Source organism: Rosa rugosa, chromosome 5 (genome assembly GCF_958449725.1).
Source record: "Rosa rugosa chromosome 5, drRosRugo1.1, whole genome shotgun sequence".
Taxonomy (NCBI): Eukaryota; Viridiplantae; Streptophyta; class Magnoliopsida; order Rosales; family Rosaceae; genus Rosa; species Rosa rugosa.
Window position 1 is genome coordinate 16,975,573 of NC_084824.1, and position 25,042 is coordinate 17,000,614.

The window sequence follows — 25,042 nt, forward strand, 5'->3', positions numbered from 1 at the left end:
TGAATGGATGGTAATGTTGTTAATATTATAGAATTAGATACCAGAAATTTTTATGTAAGGCACGCAGGGAAAAATTCCAGAGGAATTGTTTTTATTGAAATTATGTTCTGAAGTGAGGTACATTTTGGCCAAAATTTTGTATTACAATGCACAAATTGAATTGAAGTATGCTCCTGAAATAGCTGTTGATGGAGTTTTGTCTTGAATGGATGGAGTTGTGTGTACAGTCCTGCAAAATATTTGAAGAATTAGTAAGAATAGCATTATTATATTTGAGGTTAACGTTTCTTATTCATAGAAGTAAAATAGTTTAGAGAAGGTAAGGGGAACATGAATGGAATGACACGATTATATGTGGATTGAAAAGCAAATGCAGATAAACAACTAAAGTTCAATTAACCACAGTTCTGCAGAAGCTTCTGTATCAAGGAAAAGTAATTTGATTGAAAAAAGAAAAGGATCAGAGTTTATAGTCGGAAAAGCACCACATCCTTGGACATTTGTGCGATTGGTAATTAGAAACAGTGCAATGATAAAACACAACAGAACATTAGTTACTGGCAAATGAGGGGAGTATACTACTTTGCTGCAATTGAACACTATGCCTCTATTTTTACATTAGTTAGACGTTGAAGCACAATAATTAACAGTTTAATGGTAAGAAATTAGCTGATCATTAAGGAAGAATCACGGATACTTTTAATTTTAATTAAACTGAAGATGCATTCATACATGTATAGAGCTTTTAATTAGCCTAGGGATGCTTATGAATATTGTATATTAGACAGAAGATGGATTAGAGACGGTAGGTGTTCATCTTAAAGCACCGTTTATATAGAAACTGGTTCAGGATATCAAATTTGTGTGGAATCCAACGTGCAATCTACTGTCAACATGGTCTGTTTCAAGTTAATTGGCTTTAAATCCCAGACATATATTATATGGACAAAGAAAGCTGAAGCTGAAGTATAAGATATTTAGTCACTCACAGTGAGGTTTCCGGTTTCCGGTCAAAATCTAGCTAATTCATCAGTTCGTCTGCCACCAAACAATAACGGTAGTTTCATCAGTACACCACAAAATTGAGCATGACTAAGTCACTAAGGTGATCTAGCCAAAAAACCTCCACTTAATGCAAGTAGTATCATAAAGCATTGATATAATAACTAATCTTTTGATCACAAAAACCCAAATTTTACGTCAAATAAATACAGCAACAATGATACAGAAGCTTAATATCCCACCATATACAACTTTCCAGTCTAAACTACATAAAAACAATAAATTACATTTTTAATACCTAAAAACAAATAAAGAAAGAAAAAATGGTAAAAGCAATAATCTCCACTTCCATTTGCAAAGTCTAATCCTTGAGGATCAAAACGCAGCATACCAAATATGATCAATAAACTGTGTACTTTCTTTGTAGCTATCTTATTTCTCAAAACCCAACATACCAAAAATATGACATTATAAGAACGAAAGGTGATTCAACAGAGCAAAAACACCCAAATATTCCAATGAACAATATTTAGAACTGCGGAAGACAACCAAACAACAGATCAAACCAAAAACCCATAATAACACAATATTGAGATCCAAGTACAATTGACCGTGACAATCGCGCGACAAAATTATCAAATCAAAGCTTCAAATTCTGGAATCTTACCGATTTCAATCCTTATTCTTCTTTCCTAGATATTTAAGTGAACAATATTTAGAACTGCGAAAGACAACCAAACAACAAATCAAACCCAAAACCCAATTCCAGCAAAAAACAACAAAAACGCAACCCCCAAAATCTAACCAAATGAAAGCTTCAAACTTTAGAACCTTACCGATTTCAATCCCTCTTCTTTTCCTTTCTACTACAGCTTCAAACTTTCGAACCTTACTGATTTCAATCAAACTTTAGAACCTTACCGATTTCAATCCCTGTTCTTCTCTTTTTCTACCACAGCTTCAAAAGAGGAAAAAAATTGTCATCACCAAAAGAGGTTAGACTTTCAGACCAAAAAAAAAAAAAAAAAAAAGGAAAAAAAAGGAGGTTAAACTGAACAGAAAATGTGCAAGTGCTTTCATATGAGGATAAACTGACAATGCAGCATGTCATTTCGAACCAAGATATTGAGTCCTCTGTAAACAATCTATACATTTCTTCCATATTTCTTAGGCCAGAAAAATCAACAGTGTTTTAAATACTAACAACTAAATACAGACTTTAAATGGCAATCAATTAGAAGAAATTATAAAACAAAGACACAAATCAAACCTTGGAAGAAAAAAAAACTCGACTCATCCCAAAACCTTGGAAGAAAGTATCCCTAAATTGCCTAAATAACAGAGAACAATCCCAGATTTCCTACCATATTATAATCCAAAAAAAGAAAGAAAAAGAAAGGAGATTACCATATTACAAAACTTCCTTTCAATCACCATTTTTGGATTTATTTCCACAATCATATTAACAAATTTCATTTCCAACCAAGTGAATCCTGGATTACGTCTATATCAGTGGCATCAAACAAAGTTGTCTGTTAAACCAAGGATTTATCATTTTATAAACATGTACAACAATGATGATCATAATAAACATGATAAATATACCATCGATTTGAATACCAAATTTGACTTTTACCGAAACAAACAGTATCTTCCTTTACTTTGAGTATTGAAACCATCTATAGACATAAGCAGACTATTTATGTGTTGTTGAATTTAGGCAGCAAGGGCTTTAAAGTGTAAAAGCAAAGGAGGGACCCAAAACACGAAGAGGAATTTTAGATTCACTTCAAATCATAATAAACACTGCAATCTAAGTACATTAAGACTGAAAGCGAAATTTTACCAAGGTTCTGCCGATGTTGATTGCGATGGATAAGCCTGATATCGGCGAACAGTGGGTATTGACCTTGATGGAGGCTTCTCGAGCTGAAAAAGAGTTGGAGACGTCGATTTTATAGCAAGGGGGCAAAAATGTAATCCTTGAGTTAATCCCTTCTGAATACTGTTTGCTTGCAATCCAGAATCATCTTGAGGCTTCATTTTGTCTGGACTCTCCAATTCAGACAGTGGAGGAGAGCGAAGGAAGAAAACAGGAAGAGACGAATGGCAACGCAGTGATTACAAAAAAAGATAGGGGCAAAACCGTCATTTCCTAATATGAACAGTAGTAACAGTACCCACCCAACCGGCCTTTCGTATATAGTATAATGTTGTAGCTTTGGAAAAGTAGAGGTACTTTCCAAACCACTCTTTCACTCTCCCCATTACAGAGAAGTAGTACTACTTATTTTTCTTTTGATACGGATCGATGTACGTTCTACACTTCTACTATCTATAAAAGGAAGGCGTGTGAGAGGTTGGAATATGAGACCATAAGTATTGACAGCCAAGAAGAAGAAGAATTCTTCTTCTTCTTCTAATTAAAAAACAAGTCAACACAAGACCTTCGTCCTTCGTCTATCTTTAATAATCTCTTGAAAGTATTTTAATTAATTCATACATGAATTGTTTGAATGATCCACATATTATTGAAGGAGGTGCTCGTGACAATTACCCATTTTTTATTTTATATTGAACAATAGTGTGATTGTCAGACTGCAGCTGTCCCCTGTGTTTAATGACTTAATCTCATTATGAGTACAATTTTGTAATGAAAACAGAAGACTTATGATCAAATATCCTTGGTAGTGAAAATATCGCTGCAATAGTCATCCGAATATTAATTTCAATTCAGAGTAGTGTTCACCTAATCAGGAATTTACTAAAGAGAGTGTAATCGATCATTTTTAAATCATTTCTAATAGTGAGGGAAAAAAAATTTGATCGAAAGAGGTCAACCCAATATTATAGTTCAGCAAGCAGTACCACAAACAATACACATCTTAGTAAAGCCGACACAAAGAGCCATCTTTTAGGATATATAAAGAACTTATTCTAGACATATAGAACTTCGCACTTTGGGTACACCCACCTTTTAGGAAGTCTACGCATCCTTATTCTAACAAAAATCAAGATGCTCAGAAGCTCTTAAATAAAAGGTTTCAACCGAGCAACTGGTCTAAGCTATCTCCCTCAACTCGAAAAAAAAAAAAAAGAGAAATTACTGACTAAAATCAACCTACAAAATAAAATATAGATAGCCCAAACCAACCTAGGCCAGATTAGTCCCAAAGCCCAACGAGAGGCCCAACATCTTGAAACCCCAGCAGTTGACTCATCTGTCACCCAGTTCGTCGGATCATAGTCTGATACTTGTCGACGTTAGCGAGACATCTATACTTCAATCAGGCAAGAGGAAGTCCATATTCCGATTTAAATAGTTCTGGGCGACTCACAATGAGTGTGAATCGGTGATCTAACGTGGATGGCAGCTAGGTGTAGACGATGATCCAATGCAGCAAGTCTATCAGCGCATTAAACACACTGGACGTGAACTGACAGTATGGCAGAGACAGACATTCATGTTTCGACAAGTGGAGATGAGAGCAGTTTGATCTTATCTAGATGGACTGCTTCGTAAACCATATGATGCCGCTGACCATGGGGAGAAGCAAACTCTTCAAGCAAAGTTTCAAGAACTACTTACTCAAGATGAAACAGTGTGGATTCAACGATCCCGGGTGCTTTGGCTGAAAGGTGGAGATAGAAACACAACCTACTTTCATAGAAGAGCATCCAATCGAAAGCAACGAAATAGAATTTTGGGATTGTTTGATGTCGAAAACCAATGGGTCAGTGATATTGCTGGCATTGAAAGGGTGGTCAGTGAATATTACAAGACCATGTTTCGAACTGAGGGGGTGAACCACAGAGCATTGGACCTTATTCTTAATATTGTCTAACCTAGGGTAACTCAGGCCATGAACGATAAGCTTCTAGCACCTTATTCTGATGAAGAGATCAAAACAATGTTATTTCGTATGCATCTCTCTAAAGCGTAAGGCTCAGACGGAATGTCTCCTTTTTTCTTTCAGAAATATTGGAGTAAAGTGGGTTCAGATGTATGCACAGTGGTGAGATATTTCTTGTCTTCAGGTGTTTTGCTCAAAGAGGTAAACTTTACACACACCACACTTATCCCCAAGGTTAAGAATCCAAAACATATGTCGGATTTAAGACCTATAGCTTTGTGTAATGTTTTGTATAGAATTTGTTTAAAGGTGCTAGCAAACAGGTTGAAAAGAATCCTGGGAGATATAATATCGCCACTACAAAGTGCTTTTGTTCCGGATCGGTTGATCTTTGATAACAAACTGGTTGCAACTGAAGTAGCACATCGCTTTCATAATAACCGCAGAGGTGGAGATGGAAATTTTTCATTAAAACTGGACATCAGTAAAGCATATGATAGACTGGAATGGCCTTTCGTACAGGCCATGCTTTTGGAGATAGGGTTCGACTCAATTTGGGTGGATTTGATTATAAAAAGTATTCAGACTGTCAGTTATTCTTTCTTAGTGAATGGAGAAGTTCGAGGTTATGTAAAACCATCCAGACGCATTAGACAGGGTGATCCATTATCACCATATTTGTTCATCTTGTGTGCAGAAGGCCTCTCATCTCTAATTGGGCAGTTTCAAGAAAAATGGATTCAAGGCATCACTCTTGCACTAGGGGCACCGCAACTTCATCATCTTCTCTTTGCAGATGACAGCTTTCTATTTGGGACAGCCACTTAGAAGGAATGTCAACAGTTTCGAAATATTTTATATACTTATGAGATTGCCTTAGGCCAAAGAATTAATTTGCAGAAAAGTGAGGTAGCTTTCAGCAAGAATGTTGACTTAGACAAGCAATATCATTTGGCAGACCTGCTGGGAGTTCAAAGAGTTGATAAACATGAAAGATATTTGGGACTACCTACATATGTAGGGAGAACAAAAACAGCAGCTTTTAGTTATTTGAAGGAGAAGTTGACAAACAAGGTGGTCAGTTGGAGAGCAAAATTATTAAGTGGAGCTGGCAAAGAAATTATGATCAAAGCAGTGGATCAAACAATCCCAAACTATGTAATGAACTGCTACAAGTTACCTATTAGTTTGTGTGAGGATCTACAACAATTGTGTGCAGGGTTCAAGGAGAAACAAAAGATACACTGGAGGTCTTGGGATAGGCTGTGTGTGCCTAAGAAAAAGGGTGGCATGGGTATCAAAAATTTGCATTGGTTCAACATGGGTATGCTAGCAAAGCAGGGTTGGAGATTAGTTAGGAACCCTAGCTCTTTGATTGCAAGGATATATAAAGCTCTTTATTTCCCAAATAGTGATTTCCTAAGTGCAGAGTTGGGTGAGCAACCATCATTCCCTTGGCGAAGTATATGGGAAGGTCGAGCAGTGCTTGCACAAGGGCTACTATGGCAAGTAGGTAATGGAGAGCATATTGACATATGGAGAGACCGGTGGCTACCAGATACATACCCTCGAGGTCCTAGTTCACGACAACCTCGAGATGCCCAAAAAGAGTATGTGACTTGATTAACCCAGCCACGAGAAGTTGGGATATTGATCAACTTGAGCAATCGTTCTCACCGGCGGATAGGGAGTTAATTTTACGAATCCCACTCAGTAAAAAAGCTCCAAGAGACAGATTAGTGTGGCACTTTAATAACAAAGGTCTCTTCACCACGAAGAGTGCATATTATGTTGCACCAGAGATGGCTTTGGGCTTGGTTCTTGCTCCTCCTCAAGCTCCAAACCCGTATGCTAAGCTATGGTTTGATATATGGAATGCAAAAGTGCCGAACGAAGTTGCACTTCAGGTATGGCGTTCATGTGTGAATATATTACCTAACCGTACTTGTCTAAGTACGAAAGGTTTTATGGGGATGTGATATGTCCCACATGCACAAAAAGAGATATGGATGGCAGCAGCAATACCACAATCACAAGGTGGATATGCGGATATGAAGGACTAGCTGCTCCAGTTGGTGACTACTTTAGGTAAAGAGGAATTTGCTAAAGTGATGATGTTAATATAGGGTATATGGAGGAATCAGAACTCCTAGGTGTGGGAAGGCAGCAAGCAACATCCCCGTGATGTAGTGTTGATGACTTTTGGATGGTCGGAAGACTTTGTCAAGGCCAATGCCTCGAATATCCCACAGCGAACAAGGAACCAAGCTTGGGTAACGCCACCAGAGCACTGACTAAAGTGCAATGTGGATGGGGCGTTCATGGCACAAACTGGACGAAGTGGAGCTGGGGTCGTATTTAGGGACACTCATGGCCAAGTCCGTGCAGCAACTGTTCGCCAATTGTCGTCCATTACCACACCTTTCCATGCAGAGTTACAAGTTTTGTCTGAGGCAATTCAAATAGCTGAAGGTATGAACTATAACAAGGTTATATTTGAAACAGATTGTTCCCTGTTGGCAACGACAATGAATCAAGAGGAAGGCGACACGTCTGTGTAGTTTTCTTCTTGAGGATACGAAAGAAAGATTGCATAGTCACTACTAGAGAAAACCCATTCAGAGACAAATTTATTTTGTCTCTAATAGCTGAGAATTCGTCCCCCAAAAAAATTTGAGACGGAACCGTTTTGTGGCTAAAGTCGTCTCCTAAAGCTCATCCCAAATTGTTTAAGGCAACGACCGATAAATTCCGTCTCCTAATGTATTTGGAGAAGAAATAAAAATTGTCCCCTATTCAATGAAATTTCATCCCCCATTCTCATTGAGCATTGTGAGAATGGAGGGAAAATAAAATAAATTGGCGTCAATAAGAGGAATAGGGGACGAACTCACTCCGTCTCCTTTTATTTTCAAAATTTAAATTTTTTTTCAAATTTAATTGCGCCAATTAGACAAATAGGAGACGAAACTCACTCCGTCTCCTTTTATTTTTTATTTTAAATTTAATGGTGCCAATCAGACTAATAGGGGACGAAACTTAATTTGTCTCCTTTTATTCTCAAATTTTAAATTATTTTTAAATTTAATTTTTATTTTTAATAAATTATTAAATTATATTAGACAACAAATCTAATAGTTGTCGCCAATTATATAAATATAATTTGTTTTAACCAAAAATTTGAATTTATTATGGATAATAGTAATAAACAGAGCCTAACATCAACTCTTTTTTCAAATCCAACAAACATGAACAAATTGAGCACTTTCATAATATGCTTCACAAGTCTTCAACTATAAATAATATCTGTAACTAATTAAGATCAATAATGCAGACGGCTTTTGATGGAGAACCAAAGGCATATGGACTATCCTTGAACATGTGTCTGATCAGTATACCTGCACCAAAAGCCTTAATAATAAAATACCATACTGACATTGAGTGAGACAATTAAAGACAAGCAAACAAACATGAGATAAAGCATGTGATCAGACCTACAGGCCCAAATAAGAAAGAGTTTACCTTAACTATAAGGGGATCAAGGTAGGAGCCTACCACATAATTAACCTTCATGCTCCTAGCCACATATTGATCCAACTGCATAATGTAACGAAAATCGAACACCAAAAGTTAATATCAAGAATGAAAATCCATAAGTAAGCTAAATAAAATTATATTTATAGTAAAATATAAAGAATGGAAATCAATACCAACTTGAAATTTAAACCAGGTTAAAAAAAAATGGAGAATTCCAAGAGCATCCGACATTGATTAATCCAATTCTATAAAAGTGGATATTTAGTAAGATACAGAGACAATAAGCAGTTGTGATTTTGATAAGATAAGAAAGCAAAGTCTCCCTGCACACATGGTCAACATCATAAGTAAATAATAAACAAAAATGGAAACTAACAGACCATACTGACAAAAAGACCAAGTTAACAGTAATATGTAATTATGCTAACGACCAAAAGATGTTTAATTATGAGTTAGGAAGGCATAACCATATAGGAAAAAGTAACTAATGATGATTTGCATGCACTTATCGAGCCACGTACATTTAAAATCATTTACCTTCATCCAAGTCACTGTATCCATCACTTTCTCGAGTGTTATCTTCATCTCCTGATAGTAATTCCTCATCAACAAAGTTCAATAATTATTTGATATGAATTTTATATGTAATGAAAAAGATTCACATACCTCAACTCCCAATTTCTTGTCAAGTTCCAGTAAAATGAGTACAAAGAGTTCAAAATGGCTTGGCTGTGCTCTGTTATCACGTTACTCCAGCAGATCTTGCATAAAGAGATAATAGAGTACCACTTAGGTTCAGACCCAGGTCTATTATACTATTTCAACAAGTGTTCAATATAGGGTAAATTAAATACTTAAACTCAAAATTTGACATGGACCAGCCCTTGCTGCAACTTCTAATCTAGATGATAGGCCTAGTACTCGTTTGATTTGAATCATTACCAGATAAGAATGCCAATGCCTACTTTTGGGAATGAAAGTTGTAAATGAGTTACTAACCTGCCAATGGGTATCCACAAAATCTGACATCTCTCGCACTTTATTCCTTAACTGAGTCTTTGACGCGGCTGGGAACTTCTGTTGCAAAGCATGTAACACCTTAGGTGCCACCATATAGTAAGAACAATGGTAAAACACTAACAACAACAGCATAGCGATATTCCACTGCAATAAAAGGAAAGGAAGGGAAGAGAGAATAAAATGTGCAACCTGAATCCATTTCACAATTGGTTTTCCAGCACGACCAGCGGAGTGACTGCACAGGCATAACCAAGCCAAATCAGCACTTAGAGAACAGAAAAACAATCATCGGAATAAAAAATTCAACATAACTATGAACTTCACAGTGACTTCAGACCATAAAATGAAACTCAATAAAACCCAGATAGCTATATAAAGATAAAGGAAAGAAATTTAACACAATAAAGAAAAGAGAGAACTTTGTACAAACCTCAGCCCTGTATGAAGCCAATGAACAACTCCTTCCGACTGGGATGAAGGCTTAGTACCGAATTTCTCGTCAACTCTTAAGATCTCCATAATTGGAACTTACCCATACTATCTAAGCCAAAATTAGCCTTTAAAAAAAGAAGGTAAAAGCTGAAGAAGCAAACACCAATTACTCAAACCAAGTGTTTAAGAACCTCAAAACCGCAGAACAATGCAGCTGTTCTTTACAAACTGCCTATAAAAAGCTGCAAGAAGCCACTAATCTTGTGGCAAAACTGAAGCATAGATAAAATAGAACAAACTGAATTCCTCCAAAAACCCAAAGATTTCATCTGATGCAGCCAAACCAAATTTCATCTTTAATATCATACATCTCACAAAAGATTCAATCTTTCCTACCATCAACTCAAGCACGTACACGCTGCCAGCTTTCTAATTCAAATTTCTATACAACACTGTTTCACAGAGATGAGCAGAGCCCATAACCCCTTTCAGTTCATCATTTCAAAAACCATAATAAAGAATCGAACTTGATTAAGCAATCGAAACATCCATGCCAATAGCTCAAAATTTGTGCAAACAAGACCAGGCCCATATATCAGGCATCCAAAAAAAATCAGTAAGAAATCGAAATGATTACAATTTCAGATGGATAAAGTAGTCATAAACTAAGTGGTGAACAAAGCCCAAGTCTTTTGGACTGAAAGCTTGGAAATAGAGACTGATAAAGCAAAGCAAAGAGTAACCTGCTTGTGGGATGACTATTGAGCCAAGCCTGGCACCCCTGATAATCAACATATAGTTATAAATGATTAAATGAATAGAAACTCCGGCAAACACCAGAGGTTTGAAAGAAAGAGAGAGACTTTGTTCCGAGTTTTTACCGATCGGAGGAGGAAGGGAGGAAGAGGGAGAGGGAGAGAGAGAGTGATGTTGGGACTTGGGACTGCAAAGTGCTGCCAGTACTGGTGAGAGGAGAGTCGAGAGAGAGTAGAATTGTCGGGGCGGTGCCATCACGCCTAACGCTTAGGCGCCGTCTAGGCGGCCTCCCAGACCCTTTTCAAGAACACCGACTGTTGTGTGTTTTGCCCGATGAGATTTTATCCTTCTATCTTTATTAAAAATAAAATTAAAAAAACTTTAATAAAAGATCAAAATATATCCTTTATTTTTTTTTAATACTTGTAATTTTACTTGTTTATCCTCTTCCATTAACGTGGTTTTCATAGTATATCTATGAGGGGTATTTACGTAAAACATTATATTTTGACCAATAAACACCTAATTTTTAATAGATAAAGTAATTAAAATAAAAGACTTCTAATACCCTAAATACATTAAACTCTTTTCATATAATGTCATCAACAAAAAAACACTCTTTCATATAAAAGATGATCTAGAATCCGGATTTTCAAAATAGTTCTCTTAGATTCTTAGTATTAGTTAACAATGCAAGTGTCTTCTAGTCGAGCCTTTAACCTTACTACAACATCAACGAACAAAGATTAACAGTACCAAAACTTAAAAAATAAAAAATAAAAAAATTGAAATTCTGCAAGATTGAAAGCTCTAGTTCAAGATTTAAGGTACTAAATGAGGAGAAGAAAAACTAGACAGTCGAGATAGATGAGACGAATTGCATGACAGAGACACTGCTGCTAGGAGTTATTGGTGTTTGGAGGTTCGTACGAGAAATCACAAAGTAGTAATCGTCGAATAGTTCAAAAAACTAAGATAAATAGAGAGGCTGAATATATGTGAGATCGAAACTACATCGTTTCAATCCCAATCAATTGTTGCACACTATTTACTTTTGTCAAACCCCGTCCAGATGAAAAAAAAAAAAAAATCCGCTAACAAAATTAGGGAATTATGTTTTACCCCTAATTCTTTTCGCCCAAAATTTGAAATTCGGTGCAACTAACCTCTTAAATTTTACCAATTATTTGCAAAATCTAAAATGCATAGGAGACAAAATTAAATTTCGTCCCCTATTAAATTTTGGGACATATATTTTTTGTCTCTAATTTAAGCTTATTTGTCTCTAAGTAGCATCAATGGAGAGTTTTGAACAACAAAACTTTTAGGGACAAAATATTTTTTTTTGTCTCTAATGATGTGTTTGGGAGACGAAAAATTAGTCCGTCGCGAAAAAATTTGTCTCTAAATGGGTTTTCTCTAGTAGTGAGTCATGGGGAGTTCAAAGTAACCATTGCTCCACGTGAAGCTAATGTAGTGGCTCATAAGTCAACAAATAAAGCATGTAATAAATTGGCACCTCCTTCAAATTCATGAAGTAAATTGGCTTGCTCCTTCTGCTTTTCAATTAAAGGTTAATACTGATGGTGCTGCTCGTGGGACGCCAGGGCTTGCAGGCTATGGAGGTATTTTTCGTGATCACTTGGGCAATTTTATGGGTTGTTTTGTTGGTTCCATGGGTATTGCTACTGCTCTAGAAGCAGAGCTTCAAGCCATTATTCATGCAGTTACAATAGCATCAGGAAAAGGATGGAATTCTCTCTGGATTGGGTGTGATTCCGCGGTAGCAATTCACTTTCTTGCCACTAATAATTGCTCAGTCCCTTGGCGTCTATCTGTTGATTGGGTCAATTGTTGTACCATTCTCTCCTCTATGCAGATACGTTTTTCACATATTTATCGAGAAGGAAATCAAGTGGCTGACTGCTTAGCTAACTATGGGGTGGATCATGAGGGGCATTATTGGTGGGACTCTTTCCCTTCTTGTGCTTCGGCTGCCTTTGTTCACAATCTGCAAGGTTTATCGAATTTCCGTATTCGCTAATTTTGTGGTGCTTGATAGACTTCATGAAAAGGTGGGTTTGGGTTATGGTGATTTCTGCTGCATGGTTGCTGATGAACTATAGGTGTGTTCCATATATGTGGTTGCTGCGTGGTCACATATATTTGCATGGTTACTGCATGTCCTTCTTCTTTCCATCAGTTTGTAACTATTGCTTACTGCTCACTTTGAGTACTTTACTTCAGTTTGTTCTCCGAGAGGTTTTGGTTCATGTCCCCCTCTCTCTTCTTGTAATTTCTTTTCTTTTATTAATAACATAAAATAGAGAGATGGGCGGTGGGTTCCCGGTTGCAATTGCCCCCTTTCTTTCGAGATTGTGGGTGGGTGCCAGTCACCCCAAATCGGCTATCGCAGAGGAACTAATATCGCCTAATCCTCTATTTAATTTATAAAAAAAAAAAAAACAAAGCATGTAATAGTGATAACCAAACATGATTTGGTACTGCTCCCCAAATTTATAAGGGATGTCATTCTAAACGAATGTACTCGTTGATTGATTTAATGAAATTCATTTAAAAAAAAAAAAAACACTCAACTACATTTGTCTAGGGGTTTAGGGCTTTGACTTAGATTCTACAAAAAGGAGAAACTAATGAAAACGACTTGCAAATACTTGAGATTTAGGGCTTAGAATCGCGTGTGAAATAAGTGCAAATCAAGATGGACCCAAAAATTCTGGACTTTACCGAGCCATCAAAATAGTCTCTCCACCAAAAGAAGAAGGAAGGTGGAAGCTTTGGCTTAAACCCAGCTTTGGAAAAAGAAAGGCTAGGTACTGTCCATATTAAAAAGCATGGGATTGGTTTTGTTTTCATTCTTTTTTATTAGGGTTTTTGATATTATGAAGACATCCATCACTCTTCACGTCCTCAATCTGTATGTTTCCTTTTGTAATGAAATAAATGGAAAGTCCCTTCTCATACGTCTTCGTCTTCGTCTTCGTCTTCATTGCTTCCTGACTAGCTTCTCCGTACGTATTGCATCTTTCCCCCCGTTCACACAGTGTTTTACACTGTTAGTTGAAACACACCTTTACTCCCCGCATTTACCTTCTTTCACGTACTCGGTTTCTTCTCTCTTTAATTAACTTCTGTCATAATAGTAAATATAAATACAAAGATCGGCCGATCTCTTTCTCCATACTTTCCCCCAGCCTGGGAGTACTGTAGCCATTGATATATCCGCTTTTTATTCGACTCGGAGACCTTAGCTATCTATGTATCATAGCTGCGTACTGTACATGTCTAGGGCTACTTCTACAGGAAGGGTTTTCAATCATATCCATCCATATCCATGGTCATTAGTGCTACCCCAGAAGAGACAAAACCAAACGGAAAAATTGTTTTCTGTAGCCATTTACTGCTGAGAGAGGGTTTGGTGGGATAGATCGACTCCATTAATTATCCATTGGCTTAGGTTTTGTAGCTTATATACTCCTCATTACAACTCAGTACCATTGCTGGGTTATAACACCCACGAGAAAGAATGATGAAAAGTTAACACAGACTAACGTTGACCACGTGCTCTATCATTAATTACTCGTAAAACGTAGAACCGTAGAAGTAGTAAGCCGTGTGTGATGTGTCTATGAGAAATGGGTAAAAATGTATGACAACAACAGTAAATATACGTCTTGCTCGGTCCTCTGGCATAGTAATCCTATGTTGGAACAAGAACAAACATAAGAGCTTGGTACGGTCGTAGAATTGACCAATGGCCACCTAGAAGACCAAAGAGAAGTGAGACTGTGTCCAGCAGAACAAGCAGGAGAGAATGTCCTGATGAAGAAAACAAGGAAAAGACGAAGGATGTAGGGCTACAGGAGGTCAATGATGATATCTTTGATCAGTTATGTTGTAGAAGAATATGAACATGTCGCGTGACAAATTGCGATTGTCGGAAATTTTGATATTTCTCTTGTATTTTCCAGTGACAAAGTACCTGTTACTTGTTTATTCCAAATCAAATAAATACACAGATGTTGAATTTAGGCATCATACAATCCTTGAACTGACAGTATATGCTAAAAAAGACTAGTACCCTTCGTGTCTGCCTCCAAGCTAAGTCAGTTCTCCGGTTTCAATCAACATTATTTCTCTGTTCCTGATGGAACTATCAAATGCAATAACACTATGTAGCTAATTCAAATAGCTCAAGAACTTCCTTGCCTCCGTTTGTCAACATTGAATTGTACATCCACAAGGTTTGTTATTCCCGCAGTTATCTTTTGGCCTGCTTTTACTGGACCAACACCCTTGGGAGTACCTGCAGAATCAGTTCCAGGAGCATAATTTGTTGGAAGATCAAAAATATTAGTCAATCCTGACCAGATGCCATAACTGAGGAAGAAGATTAAGAAGACAACATTGGATGTAACTATGCACCTGTTAGTATTACATCTCCTTCCAGAAGTGTCATAATGGAACTTATGTGGCTGATGAGAAATGGGATTTTAAATATCATATCCTTGGTTGAGCCTTTTTGCCTCACTTCTCCATCTACCTGTGGCGAAAGCAAGTCAATTTGAACACAACAATTAGGACAGACCAATACAAAACTCAGCGACTAATTAAGTCATAAAGAACAGGAAGCAACAAGAACCTTCAACCAAAGTTCCAAATCGTCAGGGTCTGGCACCGTTGCTAGGGACAACTGCATGAAGTTTGAAAAGTTAAACTATTGGATGTGCTAACAAATATACTATATACAAAAACAGATGATCTGCTCATAGTGGCTGAATTTTTTGTCTAAAGCTCTGTCAAACTTAGAAAGCAAGACAATCAATGATAATAATATTACAACACATCCACACAGAATATCGTTTATAACAGATCTCAAATAACAAAAAGAAATTAACAAAATGCACCACTGAGTTTTACCACAGAACTGATTGGTGTGAAGGTGTCCTGCCCTTTTGCTATGGTCCATGGAAGACCTGCAGACTGCCATAGGAAATAACTTGTGTTAACACACAACAACATGAACAGTGGTGTACTTACACGACGTGTATGCACAAACATACTAATCTTCTAAATCAATTTGGATAGGTAATATAGAGCAAAGCATGTCAAAACCATGGACATCCTAAACAAGATTGCAGGTCTAGAATTTGAACTGATGCACTCTAAAAAAGTTAGCTTGCTAGTGTTTTAGACAAAGTTATATCAATATTAAGGTACCCTCGGTTTATTAAAGTTTTTCATCCAATATTTATTTGCCTCTACCAAGCATCATTTGCATTGATCCCAATGATATGGATATGCTAGTCCATACACTTCTCTTCTTACTATTTTAAAGAGAAGCGAGCAAACCACAAATTCATGTGGAAAAGCTATTGATTGGAAAAGGAATAATATGTGCATCAATTCACAATACAAATTAATCCGTCATATATATATGATGATTACCTTAGCAGTAGCTTGAATCTCTCTGGCAGTCATATCAAGAGCAAGTGCATAACCTTAAACAATTCCATCGTCACTAATCAGATTCCAACTCAAACAAGATCATCACTTTAAAATCAAATCAACACAAGAATCAATCGATTAGTAAATAACAGCAGTTGATAAAAGAAATTACCACCAACGTAATCCATGGCCTTGGCCTGGGGAACATCGCGAGCTTTCTTGGATATGATGACGGCCAGCTCCACCTCATAGTCCAACGACTGCAGAGGGTGAGGGATTTCGATCGTGCCTCCGTTTTCCAAGTAAGACGACGTCGGTTTGAGAAACAGCACAGGCTCCTTCACGGATCATCAGAATCAAGATTGGAAATTGAAACGGAAAATGAGATGCGGATAAGAGTGGAAAGAGAAGAAAAGAGGGGACCTTGGGGACGGCGTTGCCGAGCTCTTTGGCGTGGGCGGCGTAGTTTCTGCCGACTCCGATGATCTTAGTGCCTACTTGTAGAAGCCTGCTTGCCATGTTCAACTGTGTTTTCACTCCGACGACGACGATGTTAAACTGAAACTCTCCGCTGTCTTATTTGTATACTTCACTTTGAGAAACCAAAGAGTCGAGCTGTATTAGCCAATGTCGAAAGTTCAATGATTTTTTTTTTTCATATTTTCAACAAAATAAAGATAACTATAGTTTTTTTTTTTTTTAATTATTAGGTATTTAAAAAAAAAAAAACTAGGTATTTTCATCATCAAAACATTATATATTAAATCTTTCTTTAATATATAGGCTTAGGAATGGCTGCCATACTTTTAGCAACAAAGAATTTATCAGAAAAGACTTGGACGAAACGCTTGTTGACAATTTGGTCTGTAATGAATACAATGTTGGTAAAAATGTTCCCTACAACCATATACCAAATATACTGCTGCTGATGATATTCATTGGAGAAAGTTTTTCGTCATATAAACACACACAAACGTAAGGAATAGCTTTAAAATTCAACCCGTGACAGAAAAAAAGATGAGAGTCGAGAACGGGAGTGAGAGCGAGAGCGTGCCCTCTCAAAACCCTAGCGCCGCCTCTTGTAGGCTGCTTCCAGGGAGGTCTTCGGCACCTCCAGTCCCAGGTTTCTCTCAACGCTTATGCCTTGCGGCGGATCGGTTCCATACTCGGTGTAAGGAATGGTGGGTTGCGGTAGTGGCGATCCTCTTCATTCTTCAGCCGAGACGTAAACGTCTTCGGGATCATAGCTTGAGGAGGAGATCTGGGATCTGGTATGGACCGGGGCACCATTCCTTTAGGGTTTGGCAGGTCGTTGATGGCGGGTTAAGGTTGCTGGTGGCGGCGCTGCAGCGCGGTGGCAGAGTCCTGCTTCGGCGAGTAGCGCGGCGGCTGATGCCGAAGCCGCTGGTGTGGTCCACGGGGGTGGGCTGGCTGCATGTGGCGGCGGGATTGCTTACTTTCTGGGTTGATCTGCTGGTAGCGCTGGCTTGGCTGTTCGGAGTTGCTTTTTTGGCTGCTCGGAATCTCGGGTCTGGCGATTTGGAGGTTGCTGGTATGGTGGCTACACTGGGTATGGATGACATATGCATTCGGCGACGGTCGACGACTGCAACGGGTTCCTGGGCTGCTGGGCCCAACTCAGCCCATATGTTGGGTTCTGATTCTCCTTTGGGTTGGATTTGGGATCCAGGAGACAGTGTGGTTGAATTTCTGCTAAATTGTCAAGAGGCTTGCCCTAAAGCTAAGGGCAAAAGGAAACTCTAAGTTTCCCGTTTTTCTGTGCCTAGTATTTGCTTTCTAGAGTCTAGTGCTATGTAAGTTAGCTTCTCTAATTGTACAGCAATTGAGGTCTCTAGGCGATTGGGGTTGCTATAACAAGACGCTTAGATAGTTTTGGGTTTTGGGCATCTAGCTAGGCACTGTAATAAGTGAGCGCATTTGTCTATAGTGAGGGTTACTTGTCATTTGCTTGGCAGCTTGTGCCATCTAGAACTGTTGGTATGAGACAGCTTGTGGTGTATGTGCCTTCTGGCCATGGATAAGTTAATGAAGTTATCTATTTCTAAAAAAAAAACGTAAGGAATAGCTTTATCAACGACTAATTCTTCAGGATAGGTGTGCTCGAATTTATTGTATACAAACTTTGGACAAATTGAAACTTTGATATCTAAACTTTCAAAAGTATCAGTTTCGTACACTCAACAGCCAAAATGTATGAAGAAGTGCAAAGTTGATATACCAAATTGTCGATTTTTCAATTCTTATAAAAATATAGATATGGATTACTGATAACTAAAATTCAATAATCCATAATAATTATCTCAAAGGACCATTCTAAGATTAACGTGGATACTGAGGAAGCAGAGATGTTTGGTCACTAAACAATTCTGAGTTCCATCATGCGGGCTAATAAGACCCATTTGGTAGCTAATCTAACTTTGATTTTTCAAGTACATAATATTGGTCGTCATGTAGTATCCCTCATTTACATATGAGTGATTTAATCAATATGGACCTTCTAAACACAAATTAAAACTAAATTTACACCCAAGACAAAAAAAAAAAAAAAAAAAAAAAAAAAGGAAGGAAGGAAGAAGAAGAAGGTTGCTGGCACTTTCCTTTTCTACATGTGCAAGTGTTCATAGGCACAACTAGTAAATACCACACCATTATGTTACAAGTTGATGACCAGAAAGGTTAGTGATCAGGGTCTTGCATTGAGTAATTTCAACAATACGTAACTGTTTTAATAAACTCTCACACAGTTGCACTTTATTCCTTCTCAACACAAAAGGGCTTAAAACTAGGCGCAGGATTCTGCTGAATGCGTTCACCGGTAGCCTTATATGCTGCCTTGCTTGATTCCCCATTTCCAGATTGACGGCAGGACCTGAACCAAAGCAAATTACATGTCAGATATATCCTTCACAGTCCTATGCTATGTTCATTATTGACTTGAGTATTTAAATTCATTACCGTTGTCTAAAGTTGGGACGTTGGCTGCCAAGCAGGGGACTTGAACAAGACGCGGTAAGGTGAGTTGCATTCTCTGATAAACTTTCACTCGACTGCCAAATCAGCAAATGGAGAGCTGAGCTTTTTGAATAGGTGCAAAATAATGTGCTATATCAAGTTGGTAACAGTCATGACATAGCATACTTACAGTTCCTTTGCCCAAACTATGTGCACTTGCTGGGTCAGCTGGAGTCCTGGTAGCTCTGTTTCTTCTTTCATTTACAAGGATAGTTGCACATTTGCATGTGAAAAACATTAGTGCTGCTCCCAGTGAAAACACTATAACGGACTCAATGACAATAGCTGATCCTAAGCCTGTATCAAACACAACAGACGGCTTACAAATGGGAGATTTCAAGAACCAAATTGAGCTGCACTAACGAGATGTCTCGACAGAAGCACTTTAGCTCTAAGTTACTGATGTTAAGATCCAAAGGTAATACCAACAAGAAGTACTCATAAGTCACCATAGATCGATTTCAACTCACCACGAGACACAAGGGAACTCATCGGCCTTCTTCTTATTAGATTAACAGAAGCCTCAGCAAGTAAGGGCACTGATATCTTTTCGGAACAGTTACAATAACACCCATAGTTTCCCAGGTCATTCAGTGTCACTGTCAAAATGGCATCTTGCTCTCCTCCACCCTGTGCAAAAACAGAATATGTTGGACTCAACACAACACATGATTCCAGGTTTCAACAAAACAAGTGATTCCAAAAAAATGTAATTGAGTTAGGAGTTCACACACATGATAAAACAGCTGTTGCATAGCAGTATTGCATTCATTAACTGTTGCATAAAATCTGATTCCCTTAGCTTTGACCTTGAAATGCTTTGAGATGGTAACATATGTCTGAAGTGGTAGCCACTGGTAGCTATTCTTAGTCTTCACTTCAATTGTAGTGATGAGCTCAGCTGGTAGGCTGGTTACCAAATATCCATCATTAACTTCCATAGAGAAGATGACCGAAAAAAGGGATTCATTACCTGAAAGATAATTCAACAACAGAACATCAAACTTGCCATATGAGAATTATTCATGTGAGGCATATGATTCAAAATTTCCATCTCCAGTTTACTTCAATACATAAAAGTATGATCTTATCTAACCATACCAGGGAACGCAAGAAGATCTGGGTCTCCAATATAGAACTGAAACTTGTCTGTTTCTCTGTCATATATCAGTGACTCATCTTCATTACTTTTCAGAATGATAAACTCAGGTGCATGAATAAAGGGAGGATCATTGATAGGTTCCACAAAAACTGGAATATGCAAGTCATTTACTCCATTCCTATTCCTCGTAGTGAGCCGAATAGTATCATAGCCACAGAAGTTCTCGTTACTGACTTGAGGAAAATGAAAAATAATGTTACTGATATGAAACAAGAATGCAAACAAAGGTGACAAAATTCAACAGGAGTCTTTGTGATTGGGGGATAAGATCTGTGAAAAGTACCCATAGTACTGTATTGACTTAAGGGCAAAATTGATTACTTCCACACTGCCTTGTAATATCAACCCCTTCACTCCTCCATCCTCTTTGTACACAGAAAGTCCATTCCAAATGGGCTCCCAGAATTGCATTAGCATCGGAGACAGAAATACTGTCCCAGATTGCGCACTAAGATTAACAGAGATGTTCTCCATCATGTCGGAATATCTTATCATAAATCCAGAGAAACCACTGCAAATAGCCAAAAGCTATAATTATACAGCAATCCTTAAGAATGTGTTATAGATTAATAGCAAGTACCTTACCCAAATTTTGGATTAATCTTGTCTTCAGTAGCTTGCAATTCACTTGGAAAAGAAACAAATTGTGGTGGGATGGTGAGAACAGATATGTTTACAAAAGCAGTAGCAAGATTGCCGTTTATATCAGACATTGTGTACACAAAGGAATCATTTCCATAATAGTCTTTATAAGGTGTATACCGGAGGAGCCTTCCATACTCAATAAGGGAACCATGACCTGGCTGGCAAACATCAACCAATCAAATTTCCAAGAAAATTCTTTTGTAGTTTAGGCTGTGTTTATGTGAAATCGATGGTAGATCAATTTAGTTGCTCATAATAGGCACCATCCTACAAATTATCTGGGAGAATAGAAAGGAGGATCATGATGGTTGTACCTTGGAGAATTCAACAACACTAGCATTATTTCCAGCAAAGTAGTCATTGGCCAAAACATCAAAAGCAGTTGACTCATCCTCCCACACAGAAATTGTATCATTTTCGGCTCTGGGAAAATATTCACCTGCAGATGACCACATCATTCAGTCCATTATACTATGACAATAGAAGCAAAGTTAATATTCATTGTACTAGAAATTGAAAATGAGTGAAATATATCCAATGTATCATCTGTCTAGCATGCTTGCAAAAATATTAACCTATAAGATAAGTAAAAAAAGCACGAATGGCAATCAAATCGATATACCATTAGACCTCATCAAGAACAGGAGCTATGCTTATTTAACATCTTGTTACTCTTAACTTACTACTGTAGACATTGACCCCAAAGGGGCAGGCAGAAATACGTTTGCCATCAAATGAAGCACACATCTCATAAGTTCCAACCTCCTTAGCTAGATAGTGTACAGTGTATGACCCATCATTATTGTCCACAAACAAGGAACTTGAAAAGCCAGAACTGTTTACAGAAACAAGCTCTAGTTTCAGCCCAGATTGTTGTGACAAGACGGGATTGAAAAATGAATCCTCGAGCTTCACTACTACTTCATTATTAATCGTCCTTGCCACCTTGGGAGAAAATTTGACAACGGTTGAGCATGATGGATCAACACTCCCTGCACCAAATTTGGGAACCTATTCATCTCAGGTGAAATAAGAGGCTGAAACAGTGAAGTAGTTCGTGCAATCATTTACGACTGACAAGATTACAAATAACATTAGTAATAAAGTCGTCAAGGTCATAAGAAAAGTCAAACCATTTCCATAAACATCCTTTCACATGATGTGACTTATACACAATAGAGGATTCAAGCCGGAAAACAAACATTTCTTAAGACTCTGGTATTGACATTTACCTATTTAATTAGAAGTTAAAGTTTTCTAAGTCTGTATAAATCAAATGCGACCTTTGTGCAGTAATGCCAGAGAAATGCCAGCTCATGTTATGCTCTATTAGCATTGGCTTAGTTCATTTTCCATTTTTATCTGGCAGTTCCTTTCCACAAATGTTAGCTGAAATCATACCTGCTATAACTTCCTTATTAAAGGGACGGCCTCCATTCAGCAAAATATTTCCACAAAACACATAAATTTTATAAATCCCACTCTTGTCAGGTGTATATACCACATTGAGAGCAGTTGCCAGAGTGCTGAAGCTCCCGACAGTCTGAATTTAGAAACTGCATAAAGTTAGAATCTAAATGCTTAGGGAAATAATGTGTAAAAGTTAATGCATCTGTGTCTGTGTGTTGTGTATGCATCTACACACTCTTCTTACAGAATTTGTCAAGGTCATAGATGGTGAAGGAGCAAATTCTATTTGGCTGGTTGTACCATATCTTATTCCTTGAGCAGGTCCACTGCCTAACATAGAGATACAAAATTTAGTGAAAATAGTTAACAAGGGAAATAACTCAATATTTGCTAACTTGCATGTACCATTGATGATCTGGATAGGAAATATGCTCGACTGCACATGATAGGAGTCAATTTCCCTTACAATTTGTATTTCAAGCCTTTCGATTTCAACTGGAGAGGGATTTTGATAAGCATCATTCAAATAAACTGAGAATTCTGATCTTTCTCCTGCCACGGAGCTATTTAAACCAGTTCCATTAACAACACTTTTTGTCCCATTGCAATAGCCTATCCAAATGTACACAAGAGAGGCATGTTTAAGGAAGCGTTTTGACAAGATCCCCCGAGCACGGATTAGTCTCTGGGCCTAGGAAGCCTTTGAGGACACCGTGTGATTGACAAATCAAAAAAAAAAAAAAAAAAAAAAAAAAGGAAGAGGAAGAACTAACACCGACATGTTACTAAAACAAGATGAAACTCACCAACAAAGACGGTATAAGCATATGGCATATTAGAGATGCTTTTATCATGCTTCATATCTGATATAGTCAGCAAAAAGTTGCCTGGTTCCAGATTAGTAAAAGAAAACAGCTGAATTCCAGCCGCCACTTCTTCAAAGTGCAAATCTGGAACAGGTATTGACAAATTCGTCTCTGTCTCAACAACTTCAGCATCAAATTCATATAGTCCTGGAACAAGGTTACCATATTGATCTTGCTGGTATATAAAGATTTCCATCTTGGAATATAATTGCCATGCATTTGGTTCAAAATCCCATTTCACCACACAATTGGAAACTTCAAGAGGTCCTGCAGTAAAAATCGACTTACAATAACTCTACTATGGAAAAAGAGCATATCTGTGTGAAATAATCACATAATTGAATGGCTTCTTCATTGCCATTATAAACCATAAAAAGAACTGTTTAAGTCCTAAATTGGAGATTATCCAACTCATCTTAATTTATGCAGTTGCCTCGACAAATATTATAAGCTTATAATTATAAATATTGCTATGGTACGTCACCTGGGTTCACCTTAAAGGGTAGTGGACAGCCATTTAAGCTCTGATTACCACCTTCCACATGCAACAAGAGGTCTCCAGCTTTTACCACAATGAATTCCATGATGATATAACCAAATTGGTTCCAACCAAAGTGGGTGATGTTCGGTATGCTTGCAATGGAATCATTTGCATGAAATACAGACACTGTAAAATTATGTACCCTTGGATCTTCACTGGTTTCATTGATCTTATTCCCAAATGCATCCTTCGGAAGTATCTGTACTCTAGCTTGCGCACCAGCTTCAAACTCGTGGACGAAACCCATCCATGAAGCAACACAGACAGATGGGTATAACTTACCTTCAATCAAAAACAGCAAAAAGCAATTGGGTTAGTTCAACACATACCTCAAAAAGACTAAAAGAGCTAAACTGAATAGTTAAGTTCTTATAATGAAATTAAACAAACCAAAACCTGGATGAACTTGGAAATGCAGAGATGAATCAAACACTTTGTAGTGGTCCTCATTGATCAACACGTTGAACAACCCGGCTGTTATTGTAGTAAAGAAAAGCTTCCAACTAGTAGGGTCTCCTTCAAAATCTGAAAGAACCCCAGATACTACAGAGCTATTCCCAATTTTTCCATCTACTGTAAGAGTGGGCTTGAACGCATTCTTGTCAAGCTTGTCAAAGTTGTTTAGTGCTCTGATGCTTATGGTGGCGATTTCGCCGGCTTGATATGTGTCTTTATCGTCCAGCCAACTGAATGTGAACTCCGGCACCGCTGCGTTGTCTGAAACAAAGACAAACACAGAAGGCTAAAGACAAAGATGAGCCATTTGAAGAAAGGAAGAGAAGTTTTTGACTGCGAGTTACCTGAATATGAAAGCTTGGAGCCAACTGAGAAAGCCAAGAGTGAGATGAATATGAGCAAGTTCATTTTGAATGCCATGGGAGAAAAAGTGAGAGGCTTGGGCTCTGCAGAGGAACAGTAAACTTCCTTTTTGTGAAGGAAACTGGAAATTTGATAAAGAAGAGCGGTTAGTGACGGTTGAAAACGGTTTTATACAGTGCTTTGTCAAACCTCTCACTTTGTCCACCAATAACTCTGAAGACCAGACACTTTTTTTTCCCTCCTCATTTCTTTTCTTCTGTTTTCTTCAAAGGGAAATGATGGAAAATGTCACATTAAAATGTGAAATGATAAAAATGTCACCTAGTTTCCCACTTGATAAAAAGGTCTATTATAAATTGTTAGCAATATTAATTTAGTCCTTATTAATAATGAAGTGATGTTAAAAAATGTCAGTTTGTAATATTTTCGTTTCCCATTTTACCCTTAGTATTAGTATACCCGATTTGTGTTTCAATTTCAAAACCAGATCAGTTCT

The 25,042-nt window shown here is 37.7% G+C and overlaps 3 protein-coding genes and 1 long non-coding RNA gene across 6 annotated transcripts; all 4 read right to left on the reverse strand.

The window, feature by feature from the left end:
• Positions 1-66: 66 nt before the first annotated feature.
• LOC133712937 (uncharacterized) lies at positions 67-3,071 on the reverse strand. The gene is made up of 4 exons (XR_009847668.1): positions 2,849-3,071; positions 1,670-1,960; positions 990-1,038; positions 67-229 (listed from the first exon to the last, which is right to left on the reverse strand). It is a non-coding gene; the product is annotated as an uncharacterized LOC133712937 (long non-coding RNA).
• Positions 3,072-8,005: 4,934 nt separating this feature from the next.
• Positions 8,006-11,916, reverse strand: LOC133711068 (uncharacterized). Of its 2 annotated transcripts, none has more exons than XR_009847052.1 (6): positions 9,844-11,908; positions 9,603-9,648; positions 9,060-9,470; positions 8,931-8,981; positions 8,379-8,453; positions 8,006-8,254 (listed from the first exon to the last, which is right to left on the reverse strand). XR_009847052.1 is itself a non-coding variant. In XM_062137245.1 (6 exons), the coding sequence occupies exons 1-5, from the start codon at positions 9,930-9,932 to the stop codon at positions 8,426-8,428; spliced, it is 336 nt and encodes a 111-aa protein (XP_061993229.1). In that variant the 5' UTR covers positions 9,933-11,916; the 3' UTR covers positions 8,006-8,254; positions 8,379-8,425. The 2 variants fall into 2 exon arrangements, 1 of the variants encoding a protein (XP_061993229.1); XM_062137245.1 differs by lacking the exon at positions 8,931-8,981 and having other exon boundaries at positions 9,060-9,154; positions 9,393-9,470; positions 9,844-11,916.
• A 2,640-nt stretch (positions 11,917-14,556) lies between these two features.
• LOC133709690 (probable acylpyruvase FAHD1, mitochondrial) lies at positions 14,557-16,663 on the reverse strand. Its single transcript, XM_062135508.1, has 7 exons — positions 16,494-16,663; positions 16,243-16,408; positions 16,071-16,123; positions 15,543-15,605; positions 15,265-15,315; positions 15,048-15,165; positions 14,557-14,928 (listed from the first exon to the last, which is right to left on the reverse strand). Exons 1-7 carry the CDS (start codon positions 16,587-16,589, stop codon positions 14,816-14,818), a joined length of 660 nt encoding a protein of 219 aa, XP_061991492.1. The 5' UTR covers positions 16,590-16,663; the 3' UTR covers positions 14,557-14,815.
• Positions 16,664-18,683: 2,020 nt separating this feature from the next.
• On the reverse strand, positions 18,684-24,662 carry LOC133712088 (protein GAMETE EXPRESSED 2). 2 transcript variants are annotated; one of them, XM_062138165.1, is made up of 17 exons: positions 24,528-24,662; positions 24,124-24,444; positions 23,671-24,009; positions 23,127-23,453; positions 22,726-22,932; positions 22,565-22,650; positions 22,312-22,453; positions 21,594-21,902; positions 21,225-21,349; positions 20,851-21,068; positions 20,549-20,776; positions 20,205-20,434; positions 19,838-20,076; positions 19,574-19,733; positions 19,234-19,400; positions 19,047-19,138; positions 18,684-18,960 (listed from the first exon to the last, which is right to left on the reverse strand). In XM_062138165.1, the coding sequence occupies exons 1-17, from the start codon at positions 24,601-24,603 to the stop codon at positions 18,843-18,845; spliced, it is 3,384 nt and encodes a 1,127-aa protein (XP_061994149.1). In that variant the 5' UTR covers positions 24,604-24,662; the 3' UTR covers positions 18,684-18,842. The 2 variants fall into 2 exon arrangements, with proteins under 2 accessions (XP_061994149.1, XP_061994150.1); XM_062138166.1 differs by lacking the exons at positions 24,124-24,444; positions 24,528-24,662 and having other exon boundaries at positions 23,681-23,813.
• Positions 24,663-25,042: the final 380 nt, after the last annotated feature.